The 18,143-nt window shown below is 34.7% G+C and overlaps 2 protein-coding genes across 3 annotated transcripts in view; one reads left to right on the forward strand and one right to left on the reverse strand.

Annotated features, from left to right (window-relative positions):
* Window positions 1–5,631: 5,631 nt before the first annotated feature.
* Window positions 5,632–13,737, reverse strand: LOC115447170. The gene is made up of 16 exons (XM_030174144.1): window positions 13,677–13,737; window positions 12,907–13,013; window positions 12,213–12,376; window positions 11,691–11,861; window positions 11,164–11,323; window positions 10,643–10,716; window positions 10,208–10,397; window positions 9,755–9,783; window positions 9,600–9,657; window positions 9,280–9,369; window positions 8,697–8,845; window positions 7,674–7,773; window positions 7,262–7,392; window positions 6,892–7,011; window positions 6,427–6,581; window positions 5,632–6,034 (listed from the first exon to the last, which is right to left on the reverse strand). The coding sequence occupies exons 2-16, from the start codon at window positions 12,992–12,994 to the stop codon at window positions 5,962–5,964; spliced, it is 1,752 nt and encodes a 583-aa protein (XP_030030004.1). The 5' UTR covers window positions 12,995–13,013; window positions 13,677–13,737; the 3' UTR covers window positions 5,632–5,961.
* A 1,209-nt stretch (window positions 13,738–14,946) lies between these two features.
* The window catches only part of LOC115447169, a gene marked incomplete at its 3' end in the record, with an annotated part of 44,498 nt that continues 41,301 nt past the window's right edge, over window positions 14,947–18,143 (forward strand). For both annotated transcript variants that reach the window (XM_037447037.1, XM_037447038.1), the window contains 1 exon segment: window positions 14,947–15,412. In XM_037447037.1, the coding sequence (XP_037302934.1) occupies window positions 15,382–15,412 (31 nt within the window).

The following is an 18,143-nucleotide window of genomic DNA, read 5'->3' on the forward strand; positions in this document are numbered from 1 at the left end:
TTGTTTATATATTAGATATTAATAGAATGTCACTACAAAGATATCGTAATTCGTACAAAACAAACTCGTAACATCGTCAATGCCTAACGAACATGTGTTAAATCAATTCCCATTCATCGTCCCGCACATCTGTTGCAATAAAACCACGTCGGAAAAATATATTTTCTTCTTCGAATTTTAGCTTTGGGGCAGTTGTTCTAGCTTTGCTAAGGACGGTGCAATCGCCCCGTGCCTATCCAAGCGCTAGTGTAATATAAGATAGTTTCTGTTAATGTTATAGTAAGTTATTCCATGATTTTTGTACCAACAGCTCAATTGATAGTCCAAGCAGGAGCAATGACCGTGTTGTGAACTACACCCAATAGATGGCGCATTATCAGATTTTTAAATTTGGAAACGTGAGTAGCGCGGACCAAAGCTATCTGATTGGCTATTTCAGTATAAGCGCCGATCGTGATTGGTCCACACTTATTGCATAGATATGCGGCGTCTATTGGAGGTTATGCCTACATTACTTAGTAAAACACGGCGCTTAGTGTTTTTTCAAAAAAAAAAGTTGTATGTGATTTATTTATTCGTTTCGTCCATAAAGCGAATTAGATGTTTTCTCTCAGCGAGCTCAAATTTGACAGAAATGGTATGCAAACTAGTCAAATTTACTGTTGTGAACTACTTATTTTCAGTTTTTGAATTGTTGACAAATTTGATTATTTATCGATGTTGCGTCGTCTTTTTGTGATGTAAGTATTGCAAATTTTACGGGTTTCTACGTAACAAATTTGTGTGCCATCTTCTCCGCTGTCACCAACAGTGTCCTTAAAAAACTATTGTAAAGTATAAAAATTGTCCTAGCAATTTATTATTACCAACTACCCACAGTAGTCCGGAAGTAACTGTTTTACACCGTAATTTTAATATCAAAACTGTGAATATACTTAAGCAAAAAAATAAATTGTATCAAACAGATTCACAAAAGACGATGCAGCATTTTTTTTGTGTCAGTGCAGTTGGAAAGTGGGGGCTAAGGGGTGTAGTGAAAATGGTTTGTGGATATGTGAAAAAAAGTATATTTTAGGCGCTAAAAAACACCAAATGCAAATTTTTAGCATTTTTTTATTTTGTAAATTCGTTGAAAAGGAATCGAAAGCTTTTTTATAGACCCTTCTATTTTCCAAAATTTTGTAAGTATTTTTTTTACCTTGAAACTAGGTTATTGATGTGTCAAATCTTTTTTTATTGTTTGAAATTGAAAACCCTTTTATTCAAAAAAATATTCTTTCCTAGTCTGTGTTATTTTATACACGGATTTTCTAAAATGTCCATGTTAAAAAAAATTTACCGTGAAGTGGCCACGTTTTTTTTTCATAAAACATTATTTTGAAGGAATTAACAATTTTCTTTTTGTAAAGTAGATTTAATTGAAATTTATATAAAAAAGTTAACATTATTTAGACTGAAATAAATCACGTAACTTAATGGCTAGTTTTCTAATTATAATTAATTATCCGTGAGTTGTGGGATTTTGTAAAAAAAAATGTAGGCCCAAAATATGTAAGTTATGATCTCGCTAAGTTAAATGTTAAGATATTTTGTGAGCGGATTAAAAAATAAAAAAATAAACTTTATAAAAACATGGCCACTACACATCGCTTAGTTTTAAAAAGGTTTTCTAATCGATAAAAAAATATATCGTTCCAACAACATGACGCTTCCTTAGTTAATAATTAATGTAGGTATTTATTTGTTTTTTTTTTCTGTTCTAGGTAGGATTTTTGTGCTAGGTCCCATAGTTTGCTGGCCTCTTATTTTTCGAATGGCGGATCCAGTGGGCAATTTGTAGGGTCATTTTTATTGAACAAATAGTATTTAGCAAAGTTATAAATTTACTAAAATATATTTCCACGGTAATGAAACAAATGTAAATCATAATCTCTTGCAAATGAATCCTTTAATAGTTAAAGTGACAACTTTATATAATAGTTTATGACTTAATACCAACTAGTTAAGTTTGCAGCGTCCAACTGCAGGATATATCTATTATGTAACTTATATTAAACTATGGTAATATTTGAGGCACGTCATAACAAGCATAACAGCTACTTTTTATGGCATATAGTGTTTCTGACCACTTCTTTTATGGCAGTCTAGGGGACAAAACTATTAGCAAGTTAATTGGTTTTGCCAAAATGATATCCTTTACCTACAATACTTGTGATGTATGGAAGGTTAACTTAATTACATTTTTAATTGTTGAAGTGTTGCTGTCTCCATTCAAGTGGGTCGTGACTTCCATACTTCATGACCACGGACCTCCCTGGATCCGCCCCTATTCTGTTCACGTAGGGACAAGCCGAGAGTTCGAGTTTATACCTGACGATGTCAGGTTACGTAGTTTTCATTAGACTGATTAGGTGACGATTAACCGCCATTTGCAATAAACGATCCCAATCGCTTCTTTCGATCTATCTCAAAAATGGACCAATCAGAACAAAGGTCTTTGTGACATGCTTACAAATGAGTTATTTTGATTGGTTCATTTTAGGAATCGGATTGAAGATTGAGATTGGGATCGCTTACTGAAAACGGGTGTAGTGAACTTGGAAAAAAATATAGACCTATGTCATGTTTGCAGTAATAATGTAATGTAGTAATGCCTATGTTAATGACAAATGTCAACACCATGTGACAATTCAATTGGATCATTTTCTATGTCGCTCTAGCATTATGGTTGCTAATATTGATTTACTTAATCTATCTGGCATGATAAATGACAGCAAGCATCAATTAGCAAAAAACAAGTTGATTAAATAGGCTGTTTGACTTCCAAAAGAATATCAATGCGTTTAACGTAGGTATTATATATTTTTTGCTTACTGATTTGAGGGTTGTCACTTTAGATTTTTGCTACCATCGTAATCAATTCAAACTGCTGCGATCGTCACCTTCGTAGGTCTAAAAGGTTTTCACATGTATTAAGATTGGATTATGAATGCTGTCTACCAAATATAAAGTCTTCTACCTTATGTCCCATTGTGACTGACGCGAACATGTTTACGATATTCTTAATGCGTTTGGATATTTATAGTTCAATATTTTATTTATATTCCCTTAGTCCTTGTCGAATTGGACTTAGTCTTCCACATCAGTCTTTGTAGATTTATAAAAATAGTGGTCGACTATTTATATTACTAATAATTACTAGAAATATAAAACTTCTAATTCCATTGTTTGGTATGCTCCTCCTATAACTTTAAGATTCCGCATTTTACCACCTATCAGAGAATTTAGTGCTTCGCATTTCTTAGTCTGGTTTTCAGTCGACTAGATTTCTCCATCAATATCGATTTTACTAACTACATAATATATCACTGCCATTATACTTCCGTTTTTAGTTACAGATGCGTTATTTTAAACTGATGTTCTCAATTTTATCTTTTTTCTTTGCGAATCGTGACATGTTCGCTGTCAGCCACAAAGTAAATATAAGCTATACTTGTTAAGTAATGCCTAAGTTTATACGAACGTGTTTTAAGTGTTAGTATTTTTTCTTAATGTGTAAGAACTAACGCGGTACGCTTTCGCTCTCACATTTATTGAATTATTGCAGCAATTGTAATATATTTGCTCTTTGGAATGGATGTTTTAAACATGGCCGTTCATATGACGTTTTAATTCCTAAGTGTATTTACACGTTGGACAATGCCTATGTTATTTATCCTCGGGATTGATCTCTGGACCAGCTTCCTTAATAACTTCACGCTATTACAGGTCATACGAGTCGGTCTATAAATATGTTTACCGAAGATAATTCTTGAACGTTAAGATACTGTCAAAGTTAGTTTGGTTTTTCTCATTTAGCAATTGCTTTTAATTGTTGTCACTGATGCTTGCAATCTTAAGATCCTTCACTTCCAACATCTTATGCTTAATGGTGAACTCTTTTTTCTATTTCATTCATATTTCGCTTACCCAGTACTCTTCTTAGCAACTTCGTGAGGCCTGTTAACTCAAATGCTTTTTGTTAACTTTATAAGGATTTGCCTCCCGCTGATTTGGGTTTTCATCACCGTTTATGCCTACAACAGGTATGAAAACGTTAAATGGTTTTCTTATTGCTTTTATAGCGTAGAAAACTATTGTAACTGCCTAATTATCTGACCTCATAATTTTGACGTGTAAAATTATTAATTCTGAGGTGCATTTTTGAAAAATATTGTTATTCCAACGGCGTGTCTTGCTCGAAGATAAAAGAACTTAAGGTACCAAATGTATTTGATGTGGCCATCTTTAAAAAATGTATTCCATTTTCTTCCAGTGTTAGATAATTTAAGTTTTTAAATAGTGTAAAAATCCTTGTCGATTCCTAAACGGAGATGGTTTGCGAGTGAAGTCCTGATATCTGTCGCTGTCTGTGTCCGACATGTGTCACTTTGTATGTCAATGTCACTTGACAGAGATTTGTTTTCGCCTGTAAGTACCTATATTATATGTAAATTTTGAAAAAAAAACCTTTCTTCATTGAAGTGTTATTAATTTAGCGGGCTTGTAAAGATTTTTGCGTTGATGCTTTTTTTTAATGTTAAGGATTATGTTTTCGAGAAAAAACAAACGTAAATAATGTTTGTGCGAAATGGATATTTATTACTGTGTATATAGAATTTAGTTACCCAAAGTAAAATCCAAATACATACAAAGTGTATATTTAATTATTTCGCTGTACTGTAATGTAGAAACGTTTTGGAGTGGTGTATAGATGATGCGGTTTCCGAAAGATTTTTTTATAAAGTAAGCCGCCATCTTGTTATGCAAAAAGTTTTAGTAAATAATCTTAAACTAGAAATAAATTAATGTAATTTTGTTGTAGTATAAAATGAAATATCTTCAGTAAAATTAAAAATGCATTTGAATAGTAAAATTTACAAAATGTTGCTACCAAATTATTAGGAATATGAAATTTGGCGCCAAAAAAAATATGACAGATCACAATTATGGCGTGTATCGTTCGGGGACCGCATCAAAGATGCTTTAAATGAAAAATTTTGGTTGCTTAGAATGCCATCGGGTGTGATGACGGTGTCAAACCGTGGTACAATGATGGGATGTTATTAGTGCCGGTTGAAATAAATGCTCAATGGTTGATCGTCGCCATTTTGTCTCAGCTGCGTTTGGTTCACTGTTCCATTTTTAAACAAACAGATTTGTAAACATAATCGCACGACGAAAATAACAAATAAATAATATGTTCAAACAGCAAAATATAAAATATAATATGTAATAGACACTTTGTTACGTACAAAAACTAATCTGTTACTCTATCGTCTATGATCCAGACGCAGCTGCGAGAATGCGATAGTCCGCAGGCCGCCAACGTGTCTCGGTGATAGGACGGTATACATTGGGGGGGGTTTATTTATTATTCCATATATTAAAATAAAAAACCAATGTAAAGTTTAGGATGTTTCATTGGAACCTGGAAGTGCTGGTCCTTAAATATCCTGCCTCTAATCCTGATAGATCCATGGGATAGCTTCCATAAATCTTTTAATAAATGTAGTGGCAGATAAGTGGTTGTTCAACAAACTCAGTTCACCTCTATCGTGTACCATAAAGGTCCTTAATAAAATGCAATGATTTCTCGAATAATCTTTATTTCATAGTGCATAGGATTAAAAACATTGTGCATTAACGATAAAATCCCAAATATATTTTACAGACATCCGTATACACTGATAGGTATTCTTGGACGGTAGTTTCTCGTCAATAGATCTGATAACACCTCGACTAAAGCGTCCAAGGATGTGTTACACTCTAAGAAATTTAAATTGAAAGATGAAAGTAAAGCAGTAAGCGCCTGCGCATAAAACGAGGCGATATAAGAACCTTAGATTATAAATAACCACATGAATTGAACACGGGTAAAGAAGTACTACGCAAAAGGAAGTGATTTGTTGGAAGTATAATTTAATCAGTAATAACGCCACCGGTGGGAATCTCTTCTTTCTTCAGGTCATCTTCGTATTCGTTCTCGATGTATCTGCATGAAAGTATATCATTATTTTTAATTTGAATATGTAGAAGTGTTTTTTAATTCAGTTGATTTTTATATCACTTTATAAAATATCAAAACTCATATAACCAACAACTATTTCACATCAACAACCCTTTTCAATAAACAATCACAATATATGGCCATCCGATCGGAAGAATAAACCAATCGATATGATTTATTTGTAAGCATGTCAATTACCTTTGCTCTGATTGGTCCATTTTCGTGATGGTTTCAAAAAGCTATTGAGATCGTTGATTGAATGTGGCCGTTTTAAAAATCAGAATCTGGCATCGAAACAACATCAAAAGAGACGATAAAAGTAGGATTTCCTACCACCCACTCTCACTCTTCATGGGGACTAAGCAGTCATGACTTACTTCTCCATCGGCGGGCATAGGAAATGCCTGATATTCCTCGGCATGAAAACGTCAGCCTGGACCTTGCACACGTCCAGGGCGTAGTCGGTGAACTCCTTCAAAACGTCCTCGTCCACAGGACCTCCTATACCAGGCACTGCGTACACTACTGTTATCTGGAAATTATTGATTACTGATGATATGGTATGTATAACCTATTTCTGAGGCAGTAGTGTAATTAAATATAAATATATCGATTACCATCGACCAATAAGATAGTGTCCCACGACGCGTGCGAATATTATACGCTTCTAAATTAATATTAGCTGATTCTGTAATGTTAATCGTTAAAACGAACAAATATAGCAAGTTCTTTTATCAGGAGGACGGTAATAGTACAAAGTTTAATATATAGTACCTTACCACCAGCTAATTGACCCTTATAGACAGGGTTAACTTCAGCCCAGGTCTTACAAGAACACAAACCTCAGGTATCGGCTGTTCTTCTTCCTCCACCTCTTCAATTTCTGGAACTATGACGTCCATGTTCTCATCCAAGAAGTTTTCCAGGATTTCGCGTATCATCGCCACTTCTTCGGGCTTCGCCTATTATAAACAGTACCAACTATGAGACATGAGGGTGTAAATAGATAGGATTTATATGCCAGTGTAAATAACAAGAATTGTATTACATCATGAAAAAGAATAACAACTCATCTATGTCTAAACGAGCCTTTAGTCTATTATCCCACTTCTTTTAAATGGCTCCAGCAAAGTAACTTCCACGTTACTCGATGGTAAGAGACATAGGGCGTCCGGAAAACCAAGTAAAAAGAATATCTCGTGAACGACGCGCCTTTTTCTTCTTCAAGTCAGGGTCCGGCAGGATGGCAATCTGCTCGTCTATGTACGCCATGATCTCCTTTTCTATATGCTGAACAATGAACTCGCCGCTGGTTGTTGACATCTGACGGCCGGCCACCATGCCTGGAACAAGAATCAAGACTTTAGGAGATGATATTCAAACGTCAGGTGAGGACCTAAATACTACTGTTCTAACTTTAACTATAATTGGTATAATGACTTTCATACTTAATATTTTCTTTTAAGAACCTGTCAAAATAACACAATTATATAATCTTCGCATAAAAGTTAGCAGCTGATCGCAAATAACTAATTTCATAGTTTTGAATTGAAACGTCAACAAACAGCACGAAAACTCAAACTACAAATACTCTTGTTAACAATTACTTAAATTGTGCACTAACCAAGATCATAATTAGCGGACTTAAATCGATTCACAATAGCCGCAATCTCGTCGAAGGTCTGTTCTAAATCTTCCAAACGGTCTGCTCGCGCTTGATAACACTAATGACAGAAAATGACAAGGAAATAGGAAGAAAGGATAATTTATTAGCATCGAGGTGCAGGGAAGAGATGATTCTGCAGTAAATTGAAATAACGTGGTTAGATACCCTTACCGAAAAAAATGATCGTTTATGTATACTATTATCTATACTATTATATAAAGCTGAAGAGTTTGTTTGTTTGTTTGAACGCGCTAATCTCAGGAACTACCGGTCCTAACTGAGAAATTCTTTTTGCGTTGGATAGCCCTTTGTTCGTGGAGTGCTATAGGTTATATATCATCACGCTATACCCAATAGGAGCGGAGCAGTAATGGCCAATCTCAGGAACTACCGGTTCGAACTGAAAAAATCTTTTTGTGTTGAATAGCCCTTTGTTTTTGGAGTGCTCTAAGTTATATATCATCACGCTATGACCAATAGGAGCGGAGCAGTAATGAAACATTTTGCAAACACGGGGACAATTTATTAGTTTTGAGAGCTTCCGTTGCGTGCGCTGCGTAAACGGTTAAAGTTATGCAACAATGATGTATGACGGGATTGTTCCTCTTAAAAAGTTCTAAAAATATATTATAAAACAAAGCCCCGCGCTGCATCTGTCTGCCTGAACGTGTTAAACTCAAAAACTACCCAACGTATTAAGATGAAATTTGGTATGGAGACAGTGTTAGACCCTGGGAAGAACATAGGCTCCCGGGAAACTACTACTTTTATAACGGAAAACTTTAGCCTGAAAAACTTTATAACGCGAGCGGAGCCGCGGGCAAAAGCTAGTACTATATAATATGCTATAATATGCGGACCGTCAATTTGCAAGATCCTTAAAGGATAACTCTTAGATTATAAACAGAGCTAGTAACGATCTTCGGACTTAGAAAGAGAAGGCAGAAATCTAAAATACAAAGAACGTCAGAAAACATTTACTTCAGCGACGTACAGCGTAATCTTGTCTTTCTCATTTTCAACAAATTCTTCCTCTTTTACTTCTTCCTCTTTCTCTTCCGTTCCTGCAGGTGCAGCCTCTTCCGGAGATTCCTCTTCACCTTCCTCAGACACTTCCAGATCAATTTCTCCTAGATTATAATAATAACCATTCCCATGACTTTAACAGTGTTGGTAAAGATATAAGTAGGAATAAATAAATTATAAATTCTTTGAACTTATGCCCAACTTTTTGAACGAACAAGCTAAGCTACATTAAGATTATTTATTATTATCATTAATCACCGTCCATCTTATAGCAGAGTTTTACACCTCAATTAGATTTTGAACTTATATAGGTTTTAATGGAGTGTGGCTACTGCTGAAGAGTAGAGACCTTATCTTGTAAAACATTATCAATATTATATTTTCAGCTATTCACAATAACATTTTGCGGTCAGTAGTTTACAGAATAACATCTTTTAATTACTAATCATTAATAACCCTTCATGTGTCAAGTATATTATTCGTACCCACAAACTCTATGTATGCAATACTACTACTTTTTAGTAAATAAATACATAACCATATATCTCGTAAGGTATTTCCTCTCCCTCTTCATTGAATACGCATATTTCCAATTCTTTCTTCTCGGGTTCTTTGAATTTCTGAACATCTATTAACGTTTTAAAGGCATTCATTAGATGACTCATTTCTTTAATGATTAAGGCTGTAAAACCGATAGGTTCCTGGCTTCGTGTTTATAGTCGACTAATTTAAATGTGTAGGTATTCCCTTCAGAACCACGTAGGTTATAAGTGTTGGGTTTGATGAGAATGTCAGTTGTCACTACATATTATGTTAAAAGACACTTCAGTATATTTTATGATGTCATCGTTAACTCACCTTCTTTAGGCACTTCTTGAGACTGGAATTTCGCAGCGCTCATTTCGCGAAGTTTTTTCTGTAGTAAAAAAGAATATTGTAAATTATTGACACTATCATCATTATATAATAATAGACTGTTGTTAAGAAAAAAATCATAAAATATAGAAACTAACTTCAACCTCTTCGTTGGGCACTACTCTACCTGAAAGAAAGCAATCAAGTGTACACCTTAGTCACTAAATAAGAAGATCATAAATTGATATTAATTTTCTTTACGGGCGCGAGAAATTTACCCCACTGCATCTGATAGAAAATAGAATGGGGTCCAATAGAATGTCCACTGACGGGAAATGTCCCCTCGACAGTCACAATTATGACGGACTGTTAGATATACACAGGTGATGCCGGAACGTGACACGCGTACGTGCGCTACTATGGCGAGTGTTTTGGCATCGTTTGAAGTTTACTTTGAATGGCACTTTCATCGTTTTAAAAGACGAGCTTGCCCTTTATGGCCGTTGGCTTTCCTGTATCTACAGAAATTATATCTGTCATATGTAGAAATTTTATCATAACCGACCCTTTTGGTTCTTTAGTTTAACTAACTACAAAAATAACATCATAACCTTTTCTCTCTCTCAAATAATTCTCCCTCTCAATCTGTCCCGCGCGCTCTATCGATGGAGATCTCTCGATCTTCCCAACTATGGGCATGTTTAACTTGACGCTTAGCCTCGCTGAGCGCGCCACGTTATCGTTTATCAGCGTCAACCTCTGAAGGTCTTGGGTGTCCTCCCAGAAGTCGTCTGATATTACCTAGAATAGGGATACTAGTGTGTAATAATAGGGAATTTGAAAATAGAACGAGAAGAACTCCGATTACAAAGAGAATATAACCCTAAATAACAAGATACTGTCTTGGATTCTCTTCCGATTTCTGTTTGGCCAGTTTCGAGTTTTATGGCAAAGAAGAAGAAATAAGGTTAATTTTATAAGCAAATTTTCAAAACTCTTTCCATTGAAATATCTCCTTATTGGTTTGAAAATTACTTTCTACTCACTTCTTCAGGAACTCCACTCCACGAAGCCGTGATTTCTTCTTCCCCGGACAATGATTCTGCTGGAGGCGTCTCACCTGGATAGTCCGAAACAGAATAACTTACTACTGACCTAAAAAAATCTCGTGCAAAACGTTTGAGAACATAAGCCTCGAAATGAAATCATCACCCGTATAGTGTAACTAAATTGGAATTTGGTGAATTGACCTAACAAGATAATTTGTTTGCCAATTACCAGGTTTTTTACGTTCTATGTTATTAGATTAAATAATATAATCTTCACATCTATGCAAGTCTATGACGAGGAAAAGTGTAACAGCACCAAGCAATATTTTGAAATTAAATATAATAAGTACATATTATGCGTCAGTGATTGACTTGTCAAACCGGCGTGAAAATGAAATACAACGATATTCCGGATGTAATCCCCGTCTACCATCAAAAATAAATCAGAATTAGACATAATAGAAGCATAAGTTAGACTTCTTCCTATACCACTTGATCAAGTGTAAACTACGTCATACCTTCCTTATACCCATTAAAATATTTTGTGTCTTTGGAAGCATCGATGGGTGCTAGAAACTTGTACATTGTCAGGAAGTCTTGCACCGGTATAGCTGCAGACCCGCCATCTGGTTCCTTGGTCAGGGACTCGCAGAGCAGGATCATTGTGTGAGTGAGACTCTGCAATATTATATGTTTACACATAATCTTGAAAATTAAGATATAAATTTAACATCAAATGTATTCTTTATGTAGAGTCTAGACTGAGATAGATACAAGAATAATTAAAAGTGGATTTCATATCCTTAACATATGCGTAGACAAAAACTTTTACTCAAATAAGTAATAGTGGGAATTCCGTCTATCTTTAGATATGACCGCTAAAGATAGAAGTCCATTAGAAAGAAAAAGTGCGTCTCTACGAGTAAGAGGACATAAAAATATTTTTTTTCTTCAGTTAGTTAATAGGAACAATCTGGATTCGTAGCTATACTTTAAATATATATAGCAATAGACTATAGATTTTTTGGAAAGAAGACATATCTACCTTAGTCAGCAACCCTCCAGCGACGGCGATAAAATGCAGAAAAGGCACGGTGTCCTTCCTGAGATACACCTCGCAGAGGCACAGGATCCGCTTCAGCTCCTGCGAGTCCAGGCAGAAGCCGTGCCACGCGGTCTTCAAAACTGGCAAAGGCACCTCGTCCATGCTTGATAACTAAGGTACGTTACAACACATATAAATATATTTTCAGAGAGATAGAAAAAATAATAAGTAATTCATGTTAGTGCACCACAGTCTTTTGGAAATATTTACATCATATCATCTTGTATCCTACACAAAAATGGTGCCATGTACGGCTTAAATCTTAATTCAAGCAAAATTCGTGTTTCTAGTATGAAAAACTCGCATAAGTTTTTGACAAACCTGATGGCTTTGAATGTAACTCAAAACCCTTTTCACAGTCTACTGATGATGTTAATGAAAAGATCTTCTGATGATAACTAAACCAAAGACATAACAGCAAATTATTAAGTCTTATGAACAGTACCTGATATTCTATGGTACCTGATTAGCGAGGACTTTAAGGCATCCCCTAGTGAGTCCTCCCTCCGTGCTATACACAGGGTACTCCAGCCTCAGTTTCACGGGTGGGGGACGGTGTTGGGCCAGTGCTTTGAAGTACTCATACGACCAGCGCAGAAGGTCGTATGGTTGGGTTTTTATCGCCGCTGAAAAATGTATCCTTTGTCCAGTAGGTTGTTCTTAATCGCGAAAGTAGACTAATAAGGATGTAGATTTTTAACATGCTTACAAATCACATATTTTCATTGGTTTATCCTGATGATGAGATAGAAGATTAAGATAAGGACCATTTATTAAAATCCGCTATAACAGATTTTGGATTCGTTATCTAAATATATATTTTATTTTACTATTAAATATGACAAATGTTTGCCAATTTACTTTGGATTTGTATCGCTGCGATATGTTCTACTTTTGCCTTCAAACTATTTTTACATCGGCTGCCACGAATGGCGCAGTAAGCATAATGGCTAGAAGACAAACACTATGTCGGCTCAAGTCTTTCCTTGAATTATGCAATCTTATCCACAATTTCTTCAAAATTCCAATGACCTATAAATTCAATGACTAACTTAGATTTTCCGTTCTCCCGTTCCCAAAAATTGTGCGAGTGATCATTTACCATCCAATGAGACACTTTCAAGTAGCCTGATCTAATACGATAAATTGTTCTAACCTTTACAATATCTCTTGAGTATGTACGGGAACTTCGGCGGGATCACAATCTGCTGTGAGCAGTACATTTGTTCTATTAACTCGGGCATTTCAACTGCTTTTGTTTATCTGAAATAATGAATAATGACTCTACATAAAGAACAAGTATTTATTGCCCTTCCTTAATTTATTTTTCTTTTGTTTGACTTTATGGTTGTATGAACCATAATCTGTGGACGGTACGGATCAGTAGATAACCCGCGAGATTAGAAAGTAGTTTATCATAAAAAATAGAGCTATCCAGCGGGTGAACCACGCGACCAGAAAATATCTAGTATTGCATAAAAAAAATAGATGGTTGTTTTGGTGCAGTGATCGTGCCCGCGGCCTCTTGCTCGCACCTAGATTGGCGCCTACTCTACCATAGCGGCAAATGTATTGAAGTGTTATAAATTGCGCTAATATTGCCATCTAGTATTACTCGTATAAAAGAAAAAAAGAGTTCTCTGCTGTACTCTACTATAACTCTAACTGTATTCTTTTTTATGTGAACAAACTAATAGGTGAGTTTGTGAGAAGGTTAATGTTATGTTACACTATGGACACCCTTCCTTGATCTTTACTGTAGTAGATAATCTTTAACCAAATTATATAAATTCATAAAAGCATGTTAAACTTTAGGCTTTAATTTTTCGAATATGGCCTAAATAAACGTGATTCTTATGCGAAATGACGTGCATAATTTTATGGTTTAAGTATAACTAATAAATATTTTTTATTAAGTGAACTCACCGTTTTTATGAATTCGAGCGAATTTTATTTGTTGTCACCACTTGTTACTATGGTAACGAAAACAAAATGTCTATGCCCTTGACCGTCAAATTCTGTTTATTGTTTTTAGGCGGCATTTTTGAGCAACCAAAAAGTTTTTATATGCTACGGAGAAGATTCAATTAATTAAATATTACTGTTCTTATCTAGGCCATTTTCGACAGGTCCGTCTGGAAATCTTTGGGGGATGCTTATGTTTAGCAATGGACTTTATATGGCTGATGATGATTTTGTCATCTAAAGCCCCGATGATAACAGCTGATTTCAACGATTCTATAAGGTACATTTGAATCAACAGCGAAAATGGACCAATCAAATCAAAATTGTTTAATTATTAGGTAAATAGGTATGTACTTGACTTAATTTAATTATATAGTTTATTCTTGTCATCCATCCGTAGTTATCGAATCACTTTTGAAATCAGCCGAAGTGACCTTAGTTGAAAACGGATCTATAAACATCTGCCAGAAAAGTATTTCAATAAATCTAAAACATTGCATTTTATTACTTATTGTTTAAAACCGTTTTTAAAGAGACCATTTTATTGTTTTCAAATATAAATGATCATTTAGATGTGAATCATGATATTTAGAATTATTTTAATCCCGGTACAGCAAAGCGACTACACTGATATTGTAAAAGCAACGTAATTTAAGAAAACTGTAGATAAATTATGCATGTGTGTTGTTTCAGCTATTTTTGCCTCCTCATACTTATATGAATAGATCCTTTATTTATAGCTAAACCTACTGGAAAGTATAAGTAAACCTTATTACAGCCCACAAGTGCATCACATATGATCATCAAAGGTAAAATTTTGGTCCGCGGAATTTACACTGATTGTTAATATAAAGTCCTATGGTAAATTAGAGGGAAATATTTAACGTAGAATAAAATGAGTGGTTAGGAAATCGTTATCCAATAAGCGTTATACGTTCTTTAAAACAAAAGTAAATCAAAAAGTACCTAGGCAGAAACTGAAAAATATTGAACTTATGTAATCAGTCCTATTATAATCAGCATAAAACAAAAAGTTCGTTTCATCGAAAATATTCACTACGCTAATAAAATTTTCACGGTTTGTTACACGTGAAAAACAATCCCAATGCTTTCGTATTTAATTACATTCTTCAATAAATCGTTTTGCACGCTACATGCACTGCCATCTATCCAGTATAACTCAAACTACGTGGTGATTGTCAATCAAGTCACGTGGTCAGGGAACAGGTCCGTAGAAAAAAATCAAGTTAGTTCAGTGACGTTTCTAGTGTTTTTGTGTTGTGTGTGTGAATAAAAGAGTTTTTATGTACATATTCGTTTATAAAAAAGGATATATTCGGTACACACACGTCGCATATTGTGATACAACGTTTAAAACAGTTTATAAAGTGTACCGTGACATATATTAGCACATAGTGATTGTCATAGTTGTCGACGGGTGAATGAAATCTATGAATCTATCATAAAAACACGGAAAAAAATGTGCAAACGGTGACACTGTCAGTCATATCCGAACCATACGTGTGTAATTATGTATCTATGTGTGTTTAACTTTAGAAAAATACGTACAAAAGTTTCAAAATAGTGTCAAAGAAATGGGTGACAGGTTGATACAACCATTCAAAGTAAAAACAAAAACATTCGACGCTAAAGTGTTTCTTAGAAAATGGATATGATCGCAGACCTTTCTGTACTAAGTAAGTACTTTCTATGGAATTCGGTTATGCGTGAAGTAAATACTACAAAGGGATACATACGAATTAAGTTATTCAAGACATGTTCTTTACATGGCTATTGACCGTCTTTAAATGTTATTTTCGTTTATTGAACCTTGTCGTGCTATTGGTTGACAATTTTATAATTCTTTTTTTAAATTTAATAAGCGAATGAAACGTTGGCATGAAAATAATAAGTTAATAAAAAAGTGTACCTTATCAATTAGAATAAAAGAAAAAAATAGCTCAGCATAACTAATTTATTACAGTAACAACATAAAACAATTACATGACATTATACTATTTTACTTTTATGCATAATGGATCTTCATAGCTCTTTATCGTATTGAGATAAACGTGACTGCGCATGTCCGTGACTGAATTTTTGCGAAACGTATTGTCGATTGTCGGTAACAGACTCCCATAGAGAAATAACCTGTTACGTTTATGTCAAAGGTCATTTGGCGCCAACAGCCAGTGTTTTGAGTCGGTGATATCTCCGATTGTTGCAAATGGTATTTTTATCAGTTCATTCATACCTATCTATATTTAAATGTGTCTGTTAATTATTTAATTGCAATCAGTTTCCAACGCATATCATCGGTTCACGGTATAAAATGTGTGGTTTTTATTTAATAAGCAATTAGCACGTTTTCGTGCATAAAATAAATAGAAAATATAAAAAAAACTCCCCTTATATTTGAAGTAGGTAGTAATTGCGCTAAATATACATAAAAGACTACGGTGTTGGGTAGGCTAGTTTGACTACATGGTCGAATAATTAATTACTTATAATTCGCAAATAATACTAAACAAATCTTGTGTAATATTTTGCAACTATAAATTAATGAGCTATGTATAAAAATAAAGTAGGTATTTCGCTAACTGGTACTAAGCGATGTTTGTCTCGTCCTAAACATGTAGATTATTTTTTTTAATTGAACGATCCAGTTAGTTTAGATTTGCGAGGAAAAAGACACCGAAATCTATTAAGACATTGAATTCAGACAGCTAACAGCGTTATCCTTGTACTATGTATACTTATAAAGTCCGCTTTTCTGTCTATTTGTATGTTATCGACTTTCTCAAAATCTACTGATCGGATTTTTATGAAATTTGGTATGGAGATAGTTTAAGACCCTGGGGAGGTTACTTTCTATCCCGGGAAAATATATAGCAGGACTTATATCCCGGAAAACTCCAACACGCGGGCGAAGCCGCGGGCAAAAGCTTGTGAAGTACAAATACGATTTAATAGTCTTTAATTTCTTCGTCTATCATAGACTAAAAAAAATAAATGAAAAACTAATTTTATCATTACTATTGTATACGCAGCTGCTGTAGAAATTAGTCATAACTATCATTTTGAATACGCAACTAGAAATTACGTAGTTAAAATGTAAAAGATATAGAATTAATTTGGCGCGCAATACGAAGTAGCAATGGCGGTCATGCCACGGCATTACCACGAGATTTTAACATTCATAAGAGTACCATCATTGCCCGCGGCTTCGGTCTTTAAGCCCATTAATTAATTAATAACAATATAAAACGTACCCTATTATAGTCAGGAGAAATAATGCTTTGTTGGTCTCGAAATCAAAGCATTAGTTCGAAAGGTTAGAACGTTTAAAAACAGGAGTTAAAAGTTTAAACTTATTATTATTATTTTATTTTAATCGGACATCCAACAGCTTACGTACTATACATAACCGCTTTGACTTATCATAGCTATGTACTATTTCGTGAAAACTCACAAAAGCTTCAGGTTAATAAACTAAAGTAAGATTTATATATGTTTCCTCGAAGGAATACATAGAGATGTCGTAGTCATTATTTTTTTAAGACTCCGCAGATTTTGTCTTTATCATTCGTCATGGACTGTTGACTTACCAACATACCGTTAGGTCTATGTTTGTAAGAGCGATTCGAATTTATTTGGAAAAACAACTAAACAAAGTAATGTTGACGTGCGCAATATCATATATTTTTAATATAGGTTTTATATACTTGTTCTTGTTCTGAGTTTTATAGAATGTGACGTTACCTTTATTTTAAAATTATTAACGTTTAGCCACATCGAGTGCATAGTAATTCATTGACCTTAGACTGTCTCTTCTGTACCATTTAATCCGAGAATGAGCGAATACAACGTAAAGCGACAACAGAGTTAAAAGTAGCCATAATAAATACTATCAACCCACTAGAATACGCTTTCCAGTTACTGCTGCGCGATCGATTGCCACTGTAATTAACAACGTAATAGATATTTACCAAGACTTCTCAGTTTATATGTTTAACCAGTTAATAAATTTTGCTCTGTAGTGGCACACGTAAAATTTGAATTTTAGATATTATCACAGCCCCGGATCTTGAATTTTTTCGAGGCGAGGGAAAATCTGGATAATGCCGTCCCTACCTATATTTTTATCTTTGTCATCAATCATCATCATCATTTCGGGCGCCGCGGAAAATAATTTATGTGTTTCATAGACTGGACGTCTTACTAGTCAAAGTTGCGTCAATAATGAATTGGGTATTCGACTGGCAAATTTGAATTTATCGCCCTCTGAATTCGCCGCCCGGGGCGTGGGCCCCGGTTTGCCCCTCTAGATCCGGGGCTGATTAACATGATACTATGGCTATTCAAAGGACTTTCAGTACCACCTAGACTGGTGAGGAAATCGAACCCAAGACCTCTTAAAACCGACCC

Source organism: Manduca sexta, unplaced genomic scaffold (genome assembly GCF_014839805.1).
Source record: "Manduca sexta isolate Smith_Timp_Sample1 unplaced genomic scaffold, JHU_Msex_v1.0 HiC_scaffold_54, whole genome shotgun sequence".
Taxonomy (NCBI): Eukaryota; Metazoa; Arthropoda; class Insecta; order Lepidoptera; family Sphingidae; genus Manduca; species Manduca sexta.